Below are 21,122 nucleotides of genomic sequence, written 5' to 3'. Positions count from 1 at the left end.
TGTCAGTAGCTTTTAATTTAAAACAAACAAAACCTACTTCAACATTGCAATTTCCTTTTGGGATTAATAATGCATTTTTCATTTGATTTAATTTCATCGAGTGAAAGCATTTATGTTGTGAATGCATTAATATCCTTAATTATACAGTCTCATCAGTGTTCACTGCTCTTAGGATTAAGGTTACTTTTACTCATGGATTACGTAGGTATTTTAAATAAAGGTTATTGTATATATTTCTTAATCCACTACATTAAAGGGGGGCATAGTACCTACTTTTTACTTCATTGATTTGAAAGCTGAAAAATGCAAATGCCTGAACAGTTTATGAAATATCGTTTGACGTTGTATCAATAAATACAAAAGGGTTTTGTCATCTTATTGTCTGAAAATTATTTCAGACTTTCCTTCCCCTGAACTTAATCGATTAGATTAGAAACAAGGAGGGACCGCCCACCGGTCTGTCGTCATCTCGCCACGTACAATTCAATGCAACACAACCTGCTAGTTCGTTTGACGGAAGTCTGAATTGGCCACTCAGGTTAACGCTTCCTCCGTCGCAACCTACCATGCTGACTAGCGAATTAGCTCGTAATGTAAACTCAGTTGAGAGGTACCGACAGAAGGAAAGCGGAGCATATGGGGTCCAGGATTCACATTAAAGTGAGTAGACAAGTGGTACATCGGCAATGCTCCTTACTGAAGCCTTTAATGTAAGGTTAAGTGTTATGGTAAACGTTCCGTATTTTAAGCTTTGTAGCTCACACGATCTCCATAACGTAACGTGAAAACCAGCCTGTTTGGTGCTTGTCACTTATTAGCTCAGTCTATCAGTGGCAGAGCTAAAGCTAACACCAACAGCTTCCACTAGATATTAATAGCTAGCCACTAATGCAAAGTGAAGCTAGAAGAGCTGTTTGATCATGAGGATTTGCGGAAATTGGGCAATAAAAGTGGTTTCTACACAGCTTCACGTCAATATCAACTCAGAGTAAAAAATTGATATAATTGAAACAGTATACCTGTTCTAATTGTGTTCATATCCAGATGTGCTGGATCCGGGCTTTTCTCACCGGTTGGGCTCTGCTGCTGGTGCAGCTGATGTCTGTAGAGGCAGTTCCCATCAGTATCGATAAGACAAAAGTCAAAGAACCAGAGAAAAAGCCAGAGGAGCCGCCAGCGAATGTGGTAAGAATACGTATCATTTCTACACAAACTGGACATACAACAAGTATAATGCGTTACAGCAAATAAAGGGCACTGTTTGCTCTCGCTATTGATGAGGGAGAAGTCAAACTTGCATTAACACATCTAGTCTTTCTACTGGTTTTAATAAATGATTAATTGACTATTTTAACTGAGACATAGCATGTAATCACATTCCACCAAAATAAAATACTTTTTATTTAAAAACATTTCATTTAAAACCTGTGATTTGATCAGTCCATGTCATTGATAATTAAATAGATCCAGACTGGGTTGACTTGTGAATTTAGAATCGCAAGTCACAAATATAAATATTGGCTTAACTTAAAAAAAAACTTAAAAAAAATGCAACACCGATTCTTTTTATTTGAAAATGCACAGTAACGTTTAACTAAATAAGTAAGTGATCTTTAAAAAGCAGCTGCAAGATTTTAAGGTTTGGAGGAGACTGTAACACAGTCTACATGACAAAACATAGAATCTCTGGATCAGACCTCTGGATACATTTATTTAGTCAGTAGTGCATAAACATCTCATGATTTCTTTTTTCTTTACAATTTTTAAGTAGTCAGTCACTTAAAATTAATAAAAATAGATGATTATGTTATTTCAAAGACACAAAAGTAAAGATCAGTTTAGGTATACATAGCATATCAATTGTATTACATTAATATAGGATTAAAGTATTTATCTGTTACAATTTTTACAGGACACTGGACTCCACTATGACCGCTACCTCAGAGAAGTAATCGATTTTCTTGAAAAGGATCAGCACTTCAGGGAAAAGCTACACAATACAGATATGGAGGACATTAAGGTTCACAGCTTTTCACTTCTTTTTATTCCAGTGGCTTAATGCATGTCAAATAATAGCATAATACAAGCGTTTTATGTTTTTTGTTTTTCTGTATAAAGTATATTTTATTATGACATTTCAAGGCAAAAATAGCTTATTTTCACTCGCTGAGTAAAACTAACCTTTGCCTAATTTGTTTATACTATAGCAAGGTAAGCTGGCTAAAGAGCTGGACTTTGTCAGCCATCATGTCAGAACAAAACTAGATGAGTTAAAAAGGCAGGAAGTAAACCGACTACGGACCCTGATTAAGGCCAAACAAGACCTAGAAGGAGGGAATGGTATGTTGTTCAATACAATTTATGTATCATTTTGAATTATGTATGAAAATTTATGCTGCTACTCAAGGTACTAAATGTATTGTCAGAAAAATGCTTTATAATACATCTTCGTTTTAATGTTTGCTAACAATTACCCTGAGCAGATATAGCGGTGGACCACCAGGCTCTCCTGAAGCAGTTTGAGTATTTAAACCACATGAACCCACATACATTTGAAGTGGATGACCTGGATCGGCTAATTAAATCGGTAAATTCCATCTACTTCACACTTTGTGGTGGCAAATATTTGAAACACATATTACGGAAGTTCTGTGTCATGACTGTGCAGCATCACTGTCAGTCCATAGAGCTGTTTTTTTGTTTAGTTTTTGTTTGTTTTGTTTTTTTAACATACAAATGATGAAAAAAAATTTCATGGATGGACCAGGAAGATGCATTAGCTATTCAGTGTCAGTGGTAGCAGTCAGGCCTTCTAAAATCATGGGACAAAAAAAGCCAGTGGCATTTCACTTCTTTCCATTTGGCCCTATTTGGCTCTGTTTTCCAGAGATAAGGTATCCCCTTTCTTTTGGGGCTCTAGGAACATGGTCATCTAACCATCCACATGGCCCCCATCACCACAGCTGAAAGGAGCTCTATAGTATACAGGGGTAGGATCAAGTAGGAGGAATCGGGCTTGGGCCATTGTTAACACAACTGTCTCAATCTGTCTCTATCAAAACAAGCTACTCACGTCATATCACTTCTTCCACTTTCTGGCAGTCAGGCTGTGTGTTTTAGCAGTGGAATAATCAGCTGTTGTTCTTGATTGGACTTCAGGGCTGAGAAACTTGTCCACTGAATCATGGTGAGCAGGGGATGGCCTTGTCAGCTAATACTTCCTGCAGCTCCGGTACAATCAAACAGGGTGTTGGTTTTACCGTTATGCCCAGCAGACATAGTTTGATCTTCAAGTTTTCTTGATCATTTAGTTGTTGTCTTTTCTAGGCCAGTTTGAATTGAAGCCATACGCTCTTTCATATCTTTTTATATCCTTCCTTGACTTCATAAGCTCAGTTAAGTTCCATAGTCAGATCTCATTCAGTTGCTAAGAAGAAGTTGTCAGTGTGTGTTTGTGAGGAAACAGGTGTCCGTTGGTTATTTCTGAGGATATTTATCAAATCAAGTCTGACAGGATAATAAAGCTTTACAATTAACTTTCCGTTGTAGCATTATTTTTCCCAATTTGTTATTCATACAAAAGGTTCTTAGCTGGATGAAACAATAGAAAACTACAAAATCCTCATAAATCATTCCAGAATATGAAATGCAAGTAAAAACTTCTATATACAATATAAATATATTAGTTGACGTCACCTTCCTAAAATAATGGCCTATGTCATTTTTTTTACAAAAAATATTTCTTTGTCTAAACCATCTTATTGTGAAGCTGGTCACGTCTGATAATGTCACCAACATCCTCAGATGAACAATTTATAACATGATCTGTTCATGTGTGGGTGTTGGTGACGTTATCAGAGGTGCCAGCATCACAAAAAGATGGTTTAGGCAAAGAAATAATTTTTGAAAAAAAATTACTTGGGCCATTATTTTAGGAAGGTGACAATAAGTTGAACTACAGAAGAAGACATTGCACTTCTGAACTCTTAAACTGAACCAGTTGTGAAACCTTTTTATCTGCATCCAGGCCACCAAGGATCTGGAGAACTATGACAAAGAGAGACATGAGGAGTTCAAGAAGTATGAGATGATGAAAGAGCATGATAGACGGGAACACTTGAAAACTCTGGATGAGGACGAGAGAAAAAAAGAGGAAGAGCACTATGAGGAAATGAGGAAGAAACATGCTGATCACCCTAAAGTCAACCACCCAGTAAGTAGTTTAGGGACATAAATGACAGAGAAGAGGCAAGTTCTCTTACAGTCGTGGAAAATAAGACTGGGTCCACATTTTAACATTTTAAAGGATATGCAGTTAAAACATTGTGCTCACAATATGGGTTTGGTGCAGTGGTAATTTCCAGCTTTGACATTTTTTACTATCTGCAACCATGCTCCTGTTTCTTAGTAAGTTTTCACTTTCATGCAGGGCAGCCAGAATCAGCTGAAAGAGGTGTGGGAGGAAGCTGATGGTCTTGATCCAGAGGATTTTGATCCAAAGACCTTTTTCAACCTACATGGTAAGAGTTTTACCAACCAATACGTGTTCAAATGGGAGCCCGTCAGAATCTAAATATTTGTTTTCTCTTTTGTTATAATGCAGACACGAATGGAGATGGCTTCTTTGACGAACAGGAGCTTGAAGCATTGTTTACCAAAGAGGTAAAGCTGTAACATGTGAAAGCCTGTGATATTTGAGTGAATGGCTTTACACTGACTGCTGGCTTCTGTTATTACAGCTGGAAAAAATCTATGACCCCACCAATGAAGAGGATGATATGGTGGAAATGGAGGAAGAGAGGCTACGAATGAGAGAGCATGTTATGAATGAGGTACAGTAAAACAAACTCTAAGCTACAGCTGCCATGTTTATGACATTCTTTTTACCACTGCTGTGTCACTAGTAGTAGTAATAGTACTGTAGTAGTATTTAAACTGTATCCTTTTTTTCTAAGTTATTGGAATTTCTTTTTACATTTGGTTTAAAACCTGGAAGTGTTTGGCTGTGCTACTTAAACTCTGACATTTATCTCATTAAATACTCATCAGAACGCTGTCAGGAGCCTGTGTTGAAAACCTCAAGATAAACAGTTTGAGCCATTAAGAAAGGAAACAAGGGGACCAGAAGAAATTGAAAAAAGGGGGAAAATTTGGAATTAGATGCAGGGCTAATGTATTCCAGCACCGTGATGGATATCCAGCATGCAGCTTTTTTGCCCCCCCCCCCAAAAAAAAGAGAGACAATTTAATAACTTGATGTGTGTGCTAATGTTGAGTTCATCTACCAATGGTATGAGAGGAACACTGCGTCGCTCTCAAACACATTACTAACCAATCAGAAGTTGAAGCTTTAGAAAAGCTGTAGCTAAAATCCAGCTGCAGTTTAGAGCTACGCTCTCGACTCTTTAGATACGAGCAGAGACGTTGGTGAATACTGTAGCTGTAAACGTTGGTACTTCAGTTTGGTTGGTGGGGTGGATGGTAAGCTTGTGGAGCCTGGTTATTATCTGATATTTATGCCACATATTTTTGGAGACATGTTCTCTGTCCGCTGGTGAGTGTGTGCACCTATGTGAACGTGCAACCATGTACAGACAGAAATGACATGTCATCATTTAAATAAGGTAAATACCGTCTGGCTGTTTAGTTTTTGAACTCTTAAGCGTGGATGGAAGAGATGCAGCCTGACATTGATGAAGTTAGCTTCTGGTCTGTGATGTACATAAAGTGCAAATCCACTGCTTTTTGGGGACCCAGACCATATTAGATCAGGTTCTGCTGAAATACTAACACTTAGAACAGGGGTCTGCAACCTTTACAGTCCAAAGAGCCATTTTCCCCTCAGCCCAGCTAGATAAAACCCGTTTAGAGTCGCAAATGTTAGAAAACCTTTTGAAAAGACAACTTTTTCTATGTTTAGGTTTTAAAATAAAAAAAAACATAAAACTCTTGCAAAAAGAGGATACAGACTTTCTTCTATGGGATGTAGATATTTGTGGAAAATGGTGATCCAGTCGTACCCCTAATGCAGAACCTATGACGAAAATGCAACAGAATGGAAAAACAAACTTGACTCATTTTGTACTTCACCCAGCTTTGCATCTATGTTTGAAAATAAACTATGTATTACTGATGCCATGATCTTCCGGTGAGTATAATCTTGTCTTTGTCATAGGTGGATACAAACAAAGACAGGTTGGTGTCTTTAGATGAATTCCTGGTTGCTACAAAGAAAAAAGAATTCCTGGAGCCAGATAGCTGGGAGGTGAGGTGCTGCCAAGATTTAGGAGTAATTTAATCCTGGAACCATGATGTTAAAAGAAGCAGAAATGTGATAACCAATATCCCATTTACTTTGTTTGTCAGACCCTGGAGCAGAACCAGGCCTATACAGATGAAGAGATGCGAGAGTTTGAGGAGCATCTTTCTCAGCAAGAACAAGACCTCAATCAGAGAGCCGTTGATCTCCAGAAACAAAGAGATGAGCTGGAGAGACAGCAAGAGCAGCTTAATGCGCAGAAAATGGAGCTTCAGCAGGTAGGGAGCTCTACAGTATTTCTAGAAAAACCCTTTTTCACCTTGGAACTGCAATGTAATAGCAGAAGTATAGATTCAGACAGCCAGGGCTTCATATACAACCATCTTGATTGTGTGACTTGTCAGAGCTGTTGACCTGAGAGCAATTATTAAACATCTAGGAACAGAAAGATAACTATATCAACATGGACAGGCCAAAGATGGAGGAGTGCTTGAGATGGAGTCAAAGCTGCCGTCTGCCGAGCTGTGGAGATAGATATATAAATCTAAAAGTCATTTATTCTAATTACACTAATTTGATATAATCAGATATGTATATGTTTTGATTGAATGTTTCGTTTGAGCTGTCAAATGAATGTGATGATAGGCACTGTACAAATTAAAGAAAATGTAACTAATGTAATGAAATGTAACTCATTCCAGGCAGTTGAGCACATGGAACGGCTTAAGTCTCAGAAAATAGAGCCCCCTCCAGAAGTGCACGGTGAGTGTAGATTGAACTATTTTGGTTGTTGTTTAAATTTACAGACTGAGTAGAGATTTCAAAACTGGTTCTGTGTTACAGTTGAAGAAAATGCAATCCCAGAAACGCATGCAGCTGACAGTCAGTTGCATACTGAACAAGAGGCCCAACCACAAGGACAAGAAGACGCACCCCAACCCACACATGAAATGCCTCAGGATCATCATGAACAACAAAATCAAGATCCCCCCCACCAAGGTCTCCCCGAAACACATCAGGATGCACCACCAGGCCATGAGGAAGTTGCACAAAGCCTGCATCACCTGCCATAACAATGCTGTCAAAAATTCATAACCAGACTTCACAGCACCTAAAGTCCTGTGTACAAAGGAGCAGCCCCACCTGAGTATAAGGCCTCTTTGACCAGTATGATCAGGAGTACAGGTTTTTGAATACACCTGAGTTAAAGAAGAAGGGCCCATCTGGAATCTCTGTTATCCCAGTGTTTATAATCTGTAATCCTTTCATTACCTAAGAAAATTAGAATTTTAAAATCACAAACCATAGAAATGTATCCCAAAATGCACAAAGGAGAATGCAAGTGTTTGATCCAAGAGTCGGTAAAGCCTCAATTCCACCAACGGGTGCAGGACTGGGAGGTTAGGATGCGGATATGGTTTGTAATCTGTAATCTCATTGTGTTTCCACAGCCAACCGTGACCTAACTTGAGTATCAGTCAGATAGCGGTAGATGCCTCAGCTAAGTAACAGCATGACGCCATCACATCGCAGCACCTTCTTTAAAGTATAACACAACATGATTAAGAAACAAAGGAGAATGGCGATCATCCAACAATTTGGGTTCTTTCTTGGCGGTGCTTCGTAATGCCATTTTAAACTGATTTAATCAACAAAAAGAAAATATGTTGTTCTAAACAAGGTCGCACATGAAGTGACCATTTTTTTCTCAATGGATTGTAGTATGTCAAACTCCCATCTATTCAGGTCAGGTTAGTTAGATTGATACCCCAACGGAAGGGTCCCATCAAAGTAGGACGGGTCAGATATTAGGGGTACTCTTCTCAGTTTTCTCATGTGGAAACACAAAAAAAATGTGTCCCGACCTGCCTCGTCCTGCACCCGTCGGTGGAAACAGAGCTTTAGATACAGTATGTAGAGTACAGATGTTGAGGGGTTTAAGGTGTAAAAAGTAACTTTACTTTTATACCCTCAAACATCTTAAGTACATAATATTTGGTTGATATGCTACTGGGCTGTATCAAACCACTATTGAACCTGAGTGCATTGGGCATTTTGAAGCTTTCCAGTTAATGTACAAAGTCAAAATAGAATGAAGAATGCATAACAGAACTGGCATAGTCTTTTCATGTTGTACCCTCAACCTTTTAATTTCAAACAAAGTAAAGAAACGATGCATCTAGGTATATTTTAATTTACCAATAATCGATCTACAGTCATTGTGGATCTATTTAGAAAACATTGTTTCCATCATCATTTTGTTGACGTAATCTTATAACACCCTTATTATTCATCATTTTTGCTTGCTCTCATTTCCTGTCAGATGTTTACTAGGACTGCTCTTCAAATGTACTGTCAGACTTTTGTATTTTTCTCAATCCCAACAACTGAAAGTATGTGCTTTGTCTAAAAAGCAAAGCGCGTAACACCGGTCAGTTTTGAGCTGCAATGCAGCTGGCTTTGCTTAAATAAAGGTGGAAGAAATTTTAAATATGAGGGGATGCTTTCACAACAGATTTCCTTAAAACTCTTAAGTTCTACAAAACATTTTGTAGCATAGGTTGGCTACAACATTCTTCTGTTAGTATTTTGTTTAAGAACCTGCTTGTAAAAAGAATTTATTGGTGGCCCTCTAAAATATTTCATTTTTATTACACAGCTTAGTGACCATTTCAGATTTGGTTGTTGATGCACAGATGTGTACGTACCATGCTTATTTATGAAAGGATCATACTTGATCATGATTTTTAATGTTAAATATAGTTTTGAGATTGATTTTATCTTAAACAGTTAACAAGGAGTCTTTTTTGCAGCAGCCAGATATGTTAAATCTGTTCTGGTAAAAGATGTACATTAGTCTTAATTTGAAAAGTTTTACACAAATGGCACATTTGGTGCACTAGCTGTGCATTTCAGGCTGCTTTTCATAGAAAGCTAAATATGCATAACGTGTGACATCTCTGCCTTACTGTGGTACATAATTGAAAAATACACCTAAAAAGATCTTTTTTTTCCCCCTCATTTTCTCTTGATGTGCCATGTTTTAATTTCAAATATCACATTATTGTTTGCACAAAATACACATGGTGTTTTTTTTGCCGCAAGTACATGTCATTTGACAATACCGTACACCTCAGTTCAAGATAATAAAACTTGTTTATCTTTTTAAGTTGTCTTGCTCACTTAATTTCAGATAAATATGAACATATATATATGAAAATAAAACTAACTTACCGAGGAACGCTTTAGAAAGTGCATGTTCTTAGGTTTTAATGCAAAATGCAGTGCTTGGAGGGTACATGCCATTTTGATTTCAAGTCATAGAAAAGGGTGTGCTTTGGTGTGTTTTAGAACATGCATGGGAAACTTAAAAGTGAAATGTAACCCTTCAGGTCATAAGAACGTCTGTTACTAGTTAAATGTCAAACTCACTCTTACAATGAACAGGCTGAATACAAGATCAAAGGGTGTACCAATGTTCATTGGACCTGTTTGCATACACTCGGTGACCACTTGGTGAAAAGGAAAACTGCTGGCACCTGGCTTGCCATAATCAGAACCAACATCTCACCAGAACCACTGCCAATATTCATCAACTGAACCATTAAAGTAAAACCACACAGAGTAAAAAGCAGCAAAACATATTATTAATAACGCAGGCTTTTAGGATACAACTTTATTGAAACAGTCTCGACCAGTAACAGCATACAAATGGGTGATGGTGCAAGAGATGAATGGGTTAAAAAAATAAATGCTTTTATGAAAAATTATAAGATCAAAAGGACAAGTGGTTGACAGCACAGGGCAGGAGAAAATCATTCTCATGGAATCAGATTGACAGTGGCAGGGTATTTTTTGCATTTATTTTGTACAAAAAATAAATTAATGAAATCTTTCAAGTTTACAGGAATATCTATTTGTAGTTTTACATCACACAGACTTGCTGAGAATCTTACATGTGATGAACTTCAGCGTTTTGTGACATTTAGAGGATTTAGACAGGCCAAAGCAGGCTGACTTTGATAAGTAGGCCGAGAGTTGAAAAAAAAAAAAAAAAAAAAATTGTTATAAAAGTGAGTTGGGGCAAACACATTCAAAAATCCTGAATGTTCAACGTGGCGCATTCTTGACGGTCCTTAGGATCCTTTATGATCTCATTGCTTGAGAGTTACCTCGAGATAAACCTCGAGGTCCTTGGGCTGCTCCGCGTTTGTAGCCTTGCTGATAACCTTCCTTTAAAAATAAGCAAGGTTTTACAAAAAAATAGCAATCTCTTATAACTGAAATTGTTAAGTCTGTACACTTAATAAGTTGACGCTAGTACTTGAAGTTTTTGGTGAATAGCCTCTTACCCGCTGGTAGCTACTACTGGAATAGTCTCGAGATGTAGTGAATTGGGTTGGACCATAACCACTGCTGGGAGGGGCATTTGAGAAAGGAGGACGGTAGCCTTCATATCCCCCTGATGACAAAAGACGTTAAAGTGAATAGTTAAGCTGGTATCAAGTTCAATTTATTATTGTATCTGCGACGCAGTTTGATGCTTATACCTCTAAATCCATTCGAGGAGCCCCGATATCCATTTATCATGCCACGGGCATTCCTGGGCCCACCCCTAGGTGCAGTCCTGCTGTTGTAAAAGGACTGACCAGACTGTCCAAACCCTGCAGCTGCAGAGGAATCTTCATGGCCTCCTGCTGAGGACATGACTTGGTCTTGGGGCTGGAACCCACCGACAACTGAAACAGAGGTCTATGATGCACTGGGGACCTATGCAGTTTGGCTTTAACATGTTAAATGCATTTCGACAAACTGAGAATGATAAATACACATGATGTTGAGTTATTTTAAATTTTCCTTTAAGATATTCAAACTATCCGTCTACCCTTACCTGACTGCAATCTCTCCTGTGAGATGTCAGGCTGCTCATTCTCTGACTGGTTGCTAAAGCTCTGTCCATAGCCACCAGGGAATTGGCTGGACTGCTTAAGAGGGTCTGCTTGGCCATCAGTATGTGGAGGTACAGGTGCATTCATATTAAATACCTAAAATTAAAAAATACATTTGCAAAAATATTCCATTATGTACCAAGAATCACACTTTCTGTACGTTCAGAGAAGGGGGGAAAGTTAAATTGACATGAAGATGATACACCAATAATCAACCACTTTTTGCTACAATAGATATGTTATCTGGCCTCAGATGTGATTTACTTGACTAACCCTTACTAAGCCTTGCACAAGTATTGAGGCTAACCATTTCCAGACCAGTCCAAATAAGGTCACTGTTACATGGCTTAAATGGACCCAGAGCATACCGCTTGCACCGACTGGAAAGGTGCTGCGTTGACATTGATGCCTCCAGTGTGGGTGGGCTTGGAGACAGGTGGAAAGGCAGTGGACAAGGAACATGGGGCGGGAGACTGTTCAGACGACAGAAACATAGAGGACTGGGTAAGTAAGAGGGAGGGGATTTGGAAGGCAAGGAAACAAGGAATGCGAAGTGGGCATCAGGTGAGACGGCATCTTTGATTATTCACCTCAATGCAACATTCTATTTTCTTATAATAATCAAAGAATTCCCTGCAATTTTAGTAGATAACAGGACATGTCAGAGCACAACATGTTTCATCCATCTGAGATTTTACTATCTGATTCAAGAAATGTTTTTACTACTCTTGCTATTCACTGGCTGTACTACACTTTCAGACTGCTCAAACTGTCCAGGGTTTACTGACCACGCTCTGCTATGCATTCGGCTTACTTGTGAGGATTCTTGTGGTCCAGACACTGTAGTTGTTTGAGGAAGCCTGGACTCCGAGTGGACTGAAGGAGAAAGAATAAAAAAATGCACATTTAAATAAATAATAAAAAAATATATATTGCCAATTGATAAATTACACTACTATGATAGTGAGTCCATGTCATTAGTGACGAGAGACAATATAATCAATCTGTTAAGTCACAGTTTATTATTTACTTGAAGGGCCACCAATCTGCTGCAAGTCAACAGTCTTCACAGGCTTCATTGGTTGAGCAGACACGATGGCTGGGTCCAGAGCCTGGCCGTCAAATTCCAACATGGAGTCCTGCAAGAAGAATATGTAAATAAATATAGCGTTGAATCATAAATCAGATTTTATGGGTAGTGTGGTAAACACTGGAGTTGGGCTGAGTTTCTGTTTGAGTTTGGTAGGGCACCATTCCAAAAGGTTTGACTAAAGCTGGGTACACACAAAGATTATCAGACTGTCTTTGTATCATCATGTACGTCCTCTGCCATGTTGGGTGTTGCTTAATTTAGAATTGTTACTAAATAGAACACAATTATAAAACTGTAAATTCCCCACTTTTCTTTTACCCATCTGTCTCAAAACAAGACACTGAACACCTCACATTAATCAATCAACGTATCTGTACATACAGTATGTGCAGTGCTTGCTCACCTGCATGAAGTTGTACGTCCCTTGCATCTGGGCCATGAGGTCTTGCACTGCCTGCTTTCTGACCACTGGATCGGGGTCAGGACAGGGAGAAGTAACAGCTGGCTCTGGAGCCAGCTGGAGGCTGGCTGCAGGAGGCTGGTGCTGGAGAGAACTCACCATCTATTCAAGACAGGAACATTAAGACAACTTTAAAATGCAGAGTTGAAGTGTTTGAAGGCTTTGGGGACTAAAGTGATCCAGTAGTGGAGTATACCTGAGCCTCCACAGTCCACTCTTCCACTTGGTCTTTGTCTGTACTACTGTAAGTAGTTTCTGGAATGAACTGTCTGTTAAACTGTAACAAAAGATATTAATAATTTCATTTAAAACAGGAAAAGCAAAAGCAGCAGATGGTGGGATTTCTTTGCAGCAACAATACAAGCAATTCTTACTTCTGTGGTTTCCATTTTAACTGCCTCTGTGTAGTTTTCACTGGTTAATCCTTCTGAAAGAAAAAAGCAAAGTCAAAATAGTTTTCTCAAAGAGTCACAATTTTTTGCTGATGTGTATCTGCTAATGTGTTGCTGGTTACCAGGTTCCGATTGCTGCTCTCCAGCCACTGCAGTCTCAGCCACTGCAGATTGCTCCTCTTGTGCCTCTTCCTCCTCACATGCCCCGTTCTGATGAGTTTGTGCTTTGTCAAAGTAACCACTCAAAAGCACTTTATCTAGAGTGTCCTTCAGTGACTTGTCTGGAACAAAGATGAAGTCAGAACAGAAGTAGGGTGGATAAATGTTACAATGCTGTGCAACTGTTATACCTAAAATGTTTAAAATATTATCCAACACACAAGGGAAGCTTCTGATCTACTCTAACCCCCCCCTAGAAAAAGAAAACATGAAGCACACAGCCAAAACCATAAAACCCATATAAAAATGAAATCCTGTAAAAGTTGATGTCGTTCTGAAGAACATAAATAAGTCAGAGTTTCCATGGAGAGATAAAGCAGCTGAGCCAGCCTATATTTACACAAGTGTTGCATATTTTCGAAGCTGTATAGATCAATGTACGTGTCGATAATTCAATGCAGTGTATAAGTGCACCTGGAGTACTGGTTTCTACATACACTTTATAAAAACTAGTATTTGTAACTACAGGTATGAAAATGTTTACATGTGGTTCCTGCCACAGCCTTGTCTCGGCCCTCAAGAATCTCCCACAAGTGCAGCGAAGCCTCTTCATACTGGTCAGTCAATCTGAAAATTACATTAGGTGAGAATAAAATTTATTAAATGATGGTGATCATCTATTTCAATATCCTAACTAGCTGAGCTGGTTAAAACAACAACAAAAAAACTTAACTGCTAGTTTTTGTCACTGGAAATTACATGCACCTTCATACCTCACTTCGTAGTTCCTTTCAGGTCCCACCAATTTGTAAAACTCATCAAGTGACGCAAGGTCAGCATCAGTGAGCAGAGAGGAACCAGACGCATCAGGTCGTTTAAGGTCCTGTCTGACACTTTCATCTCCCAGTTGGTCCAGTAAATACTGAAGTTCCAAAACTGTCTTCAGCCGTCGTTGTTCTATCTCCTCGCGCTGCAGCTGCTCTCGCCGTGCAGACTTCTTCACTGCCTTTTGAATCTAAATGCACAAACACGCATGTTTTGTCACAATTTATTTTAAAAACAAATCCCAATCTCACTCAGTACCACTAAAAACTTTCAATGATCAGAGCTGAACCAATTCTACTTGCTCTTCGGTCCTCTATAATTTTCAGGCTTTACTAAACCAGGCAGTAATTAGAATATACTGGTGTGGTTTTTGTATTAGAATAGTATATATTAATTGTAAGCAAAATAACAATATATATTTTTTATTTTTTTAAATAAAAACTCAACTTAAAAGTCATAATCCTGACTAAAGTCAAAATGGATGATCATGACAATTGATCACCAGCTTAAAAGTGCTGTTCTTATTTACCTCTTGACCCATTGACAGGAAGCTCTTCTGCAGCTCTCGAGCAAAATCAAGGTTGTTGTTGATCTCTTGATACTTCGTCAAGGCCTCCTTCAAGAACATCAGGGAAGACAAATGGACGTTTGTGGGGGACTACTTTTGTTTTGTCATTCTTTAATAAATAAGATTACCCTACAATAGATCTAATTAATGATATGTTAATACTGATGGTAAAAAAGATAGTTTAATTATTTATTATTTAAATATTAAGTGTATAGCTTTGTTGCATGTTTTCTTATCTTACCAGCTGATCCGGGTTCAGTCGTTCTCCTTTATTCTTTTTTGCCTGGTAGTCATCTAGTTTGGACTGTGAAACCATGAAAGGAATTACATGTAAAAACGAAAGTCTCCAAGTATTAATCTCATAAATTATTATAAAAAGGTAATAAGACAAGAGGCTTCAAATTAATTTATTGTACAAGCCACTTATGTAATAAAATAAAAGAAAAAATACTGATATGCTAAAAACCCATAAGGGTACATTTCAATCAAGCCTTTTTTCTAGCATTCAAAATAAATGTAATCATTCAAAGATGACTAGTTTTAGAAACAATATTTGTGAAAACTAAAACACATCATTTTGATGACAAAAATATAAACATTATTAAATTCCCTAAGATACTTAAAGCATCTTTTTAACAAAATAATCAGGGTTTAATGAAGGAAGAAAAAGTCAAAAGTTTAATATTTTAGAGATATGCATACATACCTTCTTCTTTTCCATATTGCGGACCTTCTTGTCAATAACACCAAGAACGTGCTTCATGGCCTCAGAGTGACTTCCACTTCCCAGGTCTGGAATGGCAGACTGGACAGCGGTGTTGCCAACCGTTGCTGAAGGCATCTAATGGAAGGAAATGAATAAAGAAACATTTTTAAAAAGTTTTGGACAACATAGTGCCTAAATGGTGAAAATATACAAAATTACAGGGCTGTAGGAGAATCCCTGACTCATGGACACATCAGGTTTCTTTTTTTTGAATAAAAAATTAAACAAGGAAGAATAAATACAAGTTTATTGAAACGCAGTAACATTCAAAGCTTTAAGACCAAATTAAAAATAAAAATAATGCAATTTATATAAAAAGTACATCACATGGAGTACCCTGAAATTGCTTCACACACTTCTGATAAATTTCTAGAAGAACTATGATTGTGTGCAAGTGTTAATGATATTATTAGGATATAATTTATTTGCACTGTGCAGTTATGTCGACATTGTGAAAACAAAACAAAAAAAATCATATTTTATTCAATTCATTGTCAAACACTGTTTCACCTTTCACTGTTTATTTTCTCACATTTAGAGCGAACGCATGATAATACTTTAATACATACACCTAATTAACTATTACACCTAGTTAATTATTGACACTAAAAGTTGGAACATATGAAATTACCTCTCTTTGTTAACAGGAGTTGTGAAGCAGATAAAACTGAAACTGTGGCTGCCTTTACAAACGGTGGTGAACCCATCATTCCTGTAGAGGAGTTACATGGCCTCCTTTTGCAGCAAATCTAATTTTCAAAGTTTATATACCTCAATGTCAAAGTTATGTCTCTAAAAGTGACTGACACACAACCTGTGTGTACACTTACCTGTGTGGGACAAGTTTAAATACTGACAGATACAACATGCTTTTAAATCTTATAAAATACTGACATTTAACAGTTTTTTTTAGATCATACTTTATAGGTTGAACACCTGCAGATTTAAACAATGATTTACACTAGAACTTCAGATGTACATAAAAACATGCTGAACTTTGCGATTTTATATTTGACAAAAGTGCAGCCAAAACGAGACAGCAATGTGTGGAAAAACCAAAGTCCACCCTTACTACTTCCACTGGAAATAAGAAGTAGCAACCGCGTGCTGCTAATCAAGTGCACCTGATTAACAGAACATCAGTAAGTGTGGTCAACTCTATAAAAGCACAAGTTCTGGCAGCTTGCTTGTCTAAAGTGTTCAGATGTGTGTTAGTAACATGCTAAAAAGAAAAGAAAGTGGTCAGCAGTAAACTCAGAAAAGTAATTCTTTCTGCCCATCAATCTGGAAAGGGTTATAAAGGTCATTTCTAAACTATTTGGAGTCAATATTCTAAACAGTAAAAAAATATTTACAAGTGGAAAACATTCAAGATTGCTGCCCATCTTCTAGGAAGTGGACATTCCAGCAAGTTCACCTCAAGGTCTGAAGGACAATGCTTGGGTAAGTTGCATTTACCTTAAAAACACTAAGAGTGTTATAGTATTACTTGTTTGGAAGAGTTACCGGGAGAAAATCTATTTTCTGTTTAAAAGCAGAACAGCTTACAGTAGGGTTACTGAGTTATGTGTAAACAAACCACAAAACACCTGGAACAATGTTCTTTGGAGGACAAGGAGGAAAAGGGATGATCATTTGAGTGTGTTTTGCACCCTGAGGAGCTGGGCACCTTGCACTCATTGAGCCAACCATGAACTGCTCTAATTTTTTATATTAGCTGAATCTTGGATAAAATCGGGCCATGCATTAGGACAAAGACCTTGAAGCACACCTTGAGAAAAAGTTATACAATTGTCCTTTTTGATACAGACCTCCACCTGAATTAATTCCTATGACACGAGCTTATGAGCATAGAAGCCAACACACCTTTATTAACCAAATCACTGTTGTCAAGAATAATGGGCCAAACTTCCTCCACAACAATGTAGATCAGTGGTTCCCAATATCAGTGATATTTTTCTTGAGGACTCCCTTCATTCAAATAGTAATAAACCATCGACCCTCTGCCCCACCCTGTTCTGAAACCATGATTGGTTTTATGCTTTCAAAAGGGAGATTCTCACCATAAATAATGTATTCTGGCTGAGTCCTGTCCTTCGACGGAGCCAAAGTTAAATTAAAAGCATATGCCCTTACTTTTTTCTTCTTAAAACACGGACAGTGTGTGGACATTGATCACAATTGCTCTGAATGTTCAAAAACTCTGGGACCCCCTGTGCTCTTTATGGAACCCTTTGGGGGGGTCCAGTACCCCAGTTGGGAACCACTGATGTAGATGATTGATGGCATCAAACGGAAAAAGATCAAATTACTGATGCTGAAACGGTTTAACAGCTTGCTTAATGATGCAGTGCCCTTAGTGGGTCAAATGCTGTTTGGCTTAGTTGTTAAATGAACTGTGATACAACTTAATATGTCACGTGCTGCTGTTAAACTAAAGTTGCACCTACCTAATCTGATATGATTAGGTTTATTTATTCAATTTCTTAAAATTATTTGCTGGCACATAAAACCCCATAAGAGAAAGAGTGTGTATTTTCTTTATCACGACTATATGTTGAATGTTCATTTTTGCTTTGAACGCAGACTTCGATGTTTTTACAACTTTGTCTAATAGTAAACCTCGGACGAAACCTTGCGCACTGGGCCAGATGGAAATAATAATTCAATGAGGTGTGCGTATTTTTTGGGCAAAGAAACAGCTTGAACAAATTCCAGTTACTCTGAGATTCAGCCAGATCACAAAGTTATTGGCTAACGATAGTTCGGTATCAAACTGGAATAAAAAAGGGTTTGTGTTTAGGTTCAGATTTAAAACTGGTCCAGAAACTTAACGCCAATTAAAATGTCGGCCTGCTATTCAAAGTTGAAATCTTTAACCTTAGCTACATTAGAAATACAAGCTAACCTTGCTGGTAGAACCTACCGACCCGTAAAACACGCACGTTCTAAATTCCACTTTTAAAGCTGGGTTATAATTATAGGCTTTCACCAAAAAACAAGGAATGATAGTAACAATGACCAGCTAAACTAAATCAGTTTAATAACCGCTGTTGTGTTCTTAATCTCCAGGTCCCATTGTTAGCTCATAGCATGTTCTTCAACGATATGTGGCTAATGCCCCAAGTTCACCGGATGTCAGTTAAAACTAGCTGATCATTTAAGTGAAACTCGTTATATGTTTGTACTAAACACTATCACCACCCAGAACATTTCGTTTTAACCGTGAAAAACCAAGACCGCGCTGGGACGACGTGACAACACGTTTTTGTGCAGCCGACGCGATTAAGATGACAAAAGACTTATTACTCAAATTCTGGTTAAATAGCCATTTGACGCTGATGCCAAGTGTACCATACCTTTATACTCTTTGTCTTCAAAGAGATTTTTTGTATGTCGGATTTCTCGTTAGCTGTGCAGCGCTGAGTACAGTCCGTATATTTTACTTTAAGTGGTGTTTTCTAGATGGTTAGGATCGTACCGGCCAATGGCTGACTAGCTGTTGCTGAGCTAATAGTAGCGGCTACAAGGACCCCTGCGCTAACTTCTTCTTCTGCTAAGGAAATTACGGCAGTGTAAACGCGGGAAACGGGCGGTGCTTCGCTCTACAGACCATTTGTAGAATTAACTGCAAGCATTTAGTCATTTTTTAAAGAATCACTTTTCTTAGCTCAAGACTGCCTTCATTGTTGTTTTTGTTCTTTTTTTACTGAAAAAACACGCGATGGCCTATATTCTGTTTTAGCTTTTTAATTCTAGTTTGAAATATTTTTTGGATACTTTTTGTTAGGTAAATTATTCCTTAAAAATCAGGCACTCACCAATCCTTAACATTAGGTAAATAAAACATAAAAACAATGACCCTTGCCATATTACAATGTCATTATTTATTATTATTTATTAAACAAAGCTAAGCAGTGTTATATAAAAAATAAACACACACACAACCATGTTTACTTATTTTCAGCCAAGATTTTCTGTCAGACAGATGGACCTGCGTTTGACTTTAGAGTGCCTCGGCATACAGAGGAGGTCATGGTCAACCTAGTGATTACAGAATACCAAGGTTACAAAACTTGCCCAAAGTCACTCTTCCACCAGTCGGTATGAGGCGTTTCTACTGATATGCAGCGTTTCTCTTCTCCAGACATGGTGCAGTGCGTTATGGCTGTAGCCTGTCTCCAATTTGGTATCGTCTCTCCAAAGGAGATCCAGAAGTCTTGTGGTTTGTGCAGATGCATTTTTGCATTCCTAAACTGGCCTGCCATTATAGTGAAGAAATATTCTCTTGGTAACTTTTCTAAACAAACCAAATTTAATCCTTTTTTTTTCTCAATGTCTCATTGAACTTTAACAAACATGCTAACTAAGACCTGTGGAGCATGATTTGTAGCTCTTGGATGCTACGAATTTCTCTGAGCATTGCAGTGTATGATCTCTGGGTGAACTTGTTTGGATATCCATTCCTGGAATGAATGATGATTAGCTTAAATATTTTCCATCTGTGAACAGTCTTTCTCATTGTTCAATGACTGATTCCATTTTGTTTGGAAATGGCCTCACAACATTTCTCTGATTGATGGGAAGCAACAATTTATTCTTTAAGATAAATGTTGATGTCTTGCCATCTTTGCACTGTATTAATAAAGTGCATTTGATTAGCAGTGCCTGGTTGCTACTTACCCTCTTAATTCCAATAAAAGCATTAAGGGTGTAGTTAGTTTTTCACACACTGCTTCCCCATTTTAGCTAAATAAATAAATATAGTTTTGGTTAAATAAAAACAAAACATGTAAATAATTATGCTGTGAGGCTTGAGGCTGTATTTATCCAATTTCAAGAACTGGTAAAGGACAGACTTTAGTGTTCTGATACATTAAGTCTTAGAATTAAAAGATGAAATTTCTTTTTTACACCAGTGCTAAATGCCATCTTGGTCAGTGGAGCACATGGGTTCGAAGTCATTAATATCAGATTTCATTTTTTCAGCCTATTCATAAATATATCCACTTTCATGCCTGAAAACCAGGAAGAGTTTTCTATTTTTACTATTCCTCCAGATGAACATTAAAATGATGACAATGGGGTAATATGACAAAATACTGGCTGAAAAGGTATGGTCAGAGTGACTTGCCCCTTTGTGTACAGTCTAAATAGAAAAAAATGACACAGCAGTAATTCTTCTCCTTCACTAGGTCTGATGACATTTCAAATGTTATTACTTTTTTACCTTGACACAGATGTGTTGGTAAAATATAAATTAATTAAATCTAAAATACAAGAATCAAACTACAAATTCTTTTGAAAAACTTTTGAGGATGTTCTTATAACTAGAAAAATGGAAAAGAAAAGACAGTGGACATCATTTCAGTGTCCTCATTGGCAGCTCTCAACACTGGCTGTGTTCATAGGAACTATTTCAGGATGCTAGAAAACAAATCCATAAAATACTACATTTCATGTAATAGCTCAGAATGAGCAGTAGATGGTGCATGTTCCCAAATAGTGAAAGGATATTACACTTAAAATGTGTTGAAAAACCATTTTCAAAGCAAGTCTTGATCCTGCCTTGCTTTTAAGATGGTTTTTCAACACATTCTATTAGTAATTTCAGTAGTTTTTTCCTAGTTCAGTGTAACCATGAATTAGCA

General features: G+C 37.7%; 2 protein-coding genes across 4 annotated transcripts; one reads left to right on the top strand and one right to left on the bottom strand.

Moving 5' to 3' along the window:
* Positions 1 to 549: 549 nt before the first annotated feature.
* nucb2a (nucleobindin 2a) lies at positions 550 to 9,240 on the top strand. The gene is made up of 13 exons (XM_041980896.1): positions 550 to 660; positions 1,045 to 1,185; positions 1,913 to 2,020; positions 2,208 to 2,340; positions 2,484 to 2,587; positions 4,028 to 4,213; positions 4,430 to 4,520; positions 4,604 to 4,662; positions 4,740 to 4,832; positions 6,176 to 6,265; positions 6,367 to 6,537; positions 6,961 to 7,021; positions 7,103 to 9,240. Exons 1-13 carry the CDS (start codon positions 637 to 639, stop codon positions 7,330 to 7,332), a joined length of 1,491 nt encoding a protein of 496 aa, XP_041836830.1. The 5' UTR covers positions 550 to 636; the 3' UTR covers positions 7,333 to 9,240.
* A 35-nt stretch (positions 9,241 to 9,275) lies between these two features.
* Positions 9,276 to 19,015, bottom strand: caprin1a (cell cycle associated protein 1a). 3 transcript variants are annotated; one of them, XM_041980867.1, is made up of 17 exons: positions 18,831 to 19,015; positions 15,412 to 15,546; positions 14,947 to 15,009; positions 14,667 to 14,753; positions 14,086 to 14,327; positions 13,857 to 13,939; positions 13,276 to 13,434; positions 13,136 to 13,188; positions 12,958 to 13,038; positions 12,705 to 12,863; positions 12,239 to 12,347; positions 12,023 to 12,084; positions 11,577 to 11,708; positions 11,151 to 11,304; positions 10,810 to 10,998; positions 10,612 to 10,721; positions 9,276 to 10,492 (listed from the first exon to the last, which is right to left on the bottom strand). In XM_041980867.1, exons 2-17 carry the CDS (start codon positions 15,544 to 15,546, stop codon positions 10,406 to 10,408), a joined length of 1,905 nt encoding a protein of 634 aa, XP_041836801.1. In that variant the 5' UTR covers positions 18,831 to 19,015; the 3' UTR covers positions 9,276 to 10,405. The 3 variants fall into 3 exon arrangements, with proteins under 3 accessions (XP_041836801.1, XP_041836809.1, XP_041836818.1); XM_041980875.1 differs by having other exon boundaries at positions 11,577 to 11,681; positions 18,831 to 19,013; XM_041980884.1 differs by lacking the exon at positions 11,577 to 11,708.
* Positions 19,016 to 21,122: the final 2,107 nt, after the last annotated feature.

Source organism: Melanotaenia boesemani, chromosome 1 (genome assembly GCF_017639745.1).
Source record: "Melanotaenia boesemani isolate fMelBoe1 chromosome 1, fMelBoe1.pri, whole genome shotgun sequence".
Taxonomy (NCBI): Eukaryota; Metazoa; Chordata; class Actinopteri; order Atheriniformes; family Melanotaeniidae; genus Melanotaenia; species Melanotaenia boesemani.
This window is presented reverse-complemented; position numbering and strand designations above follow the sequence as displayed.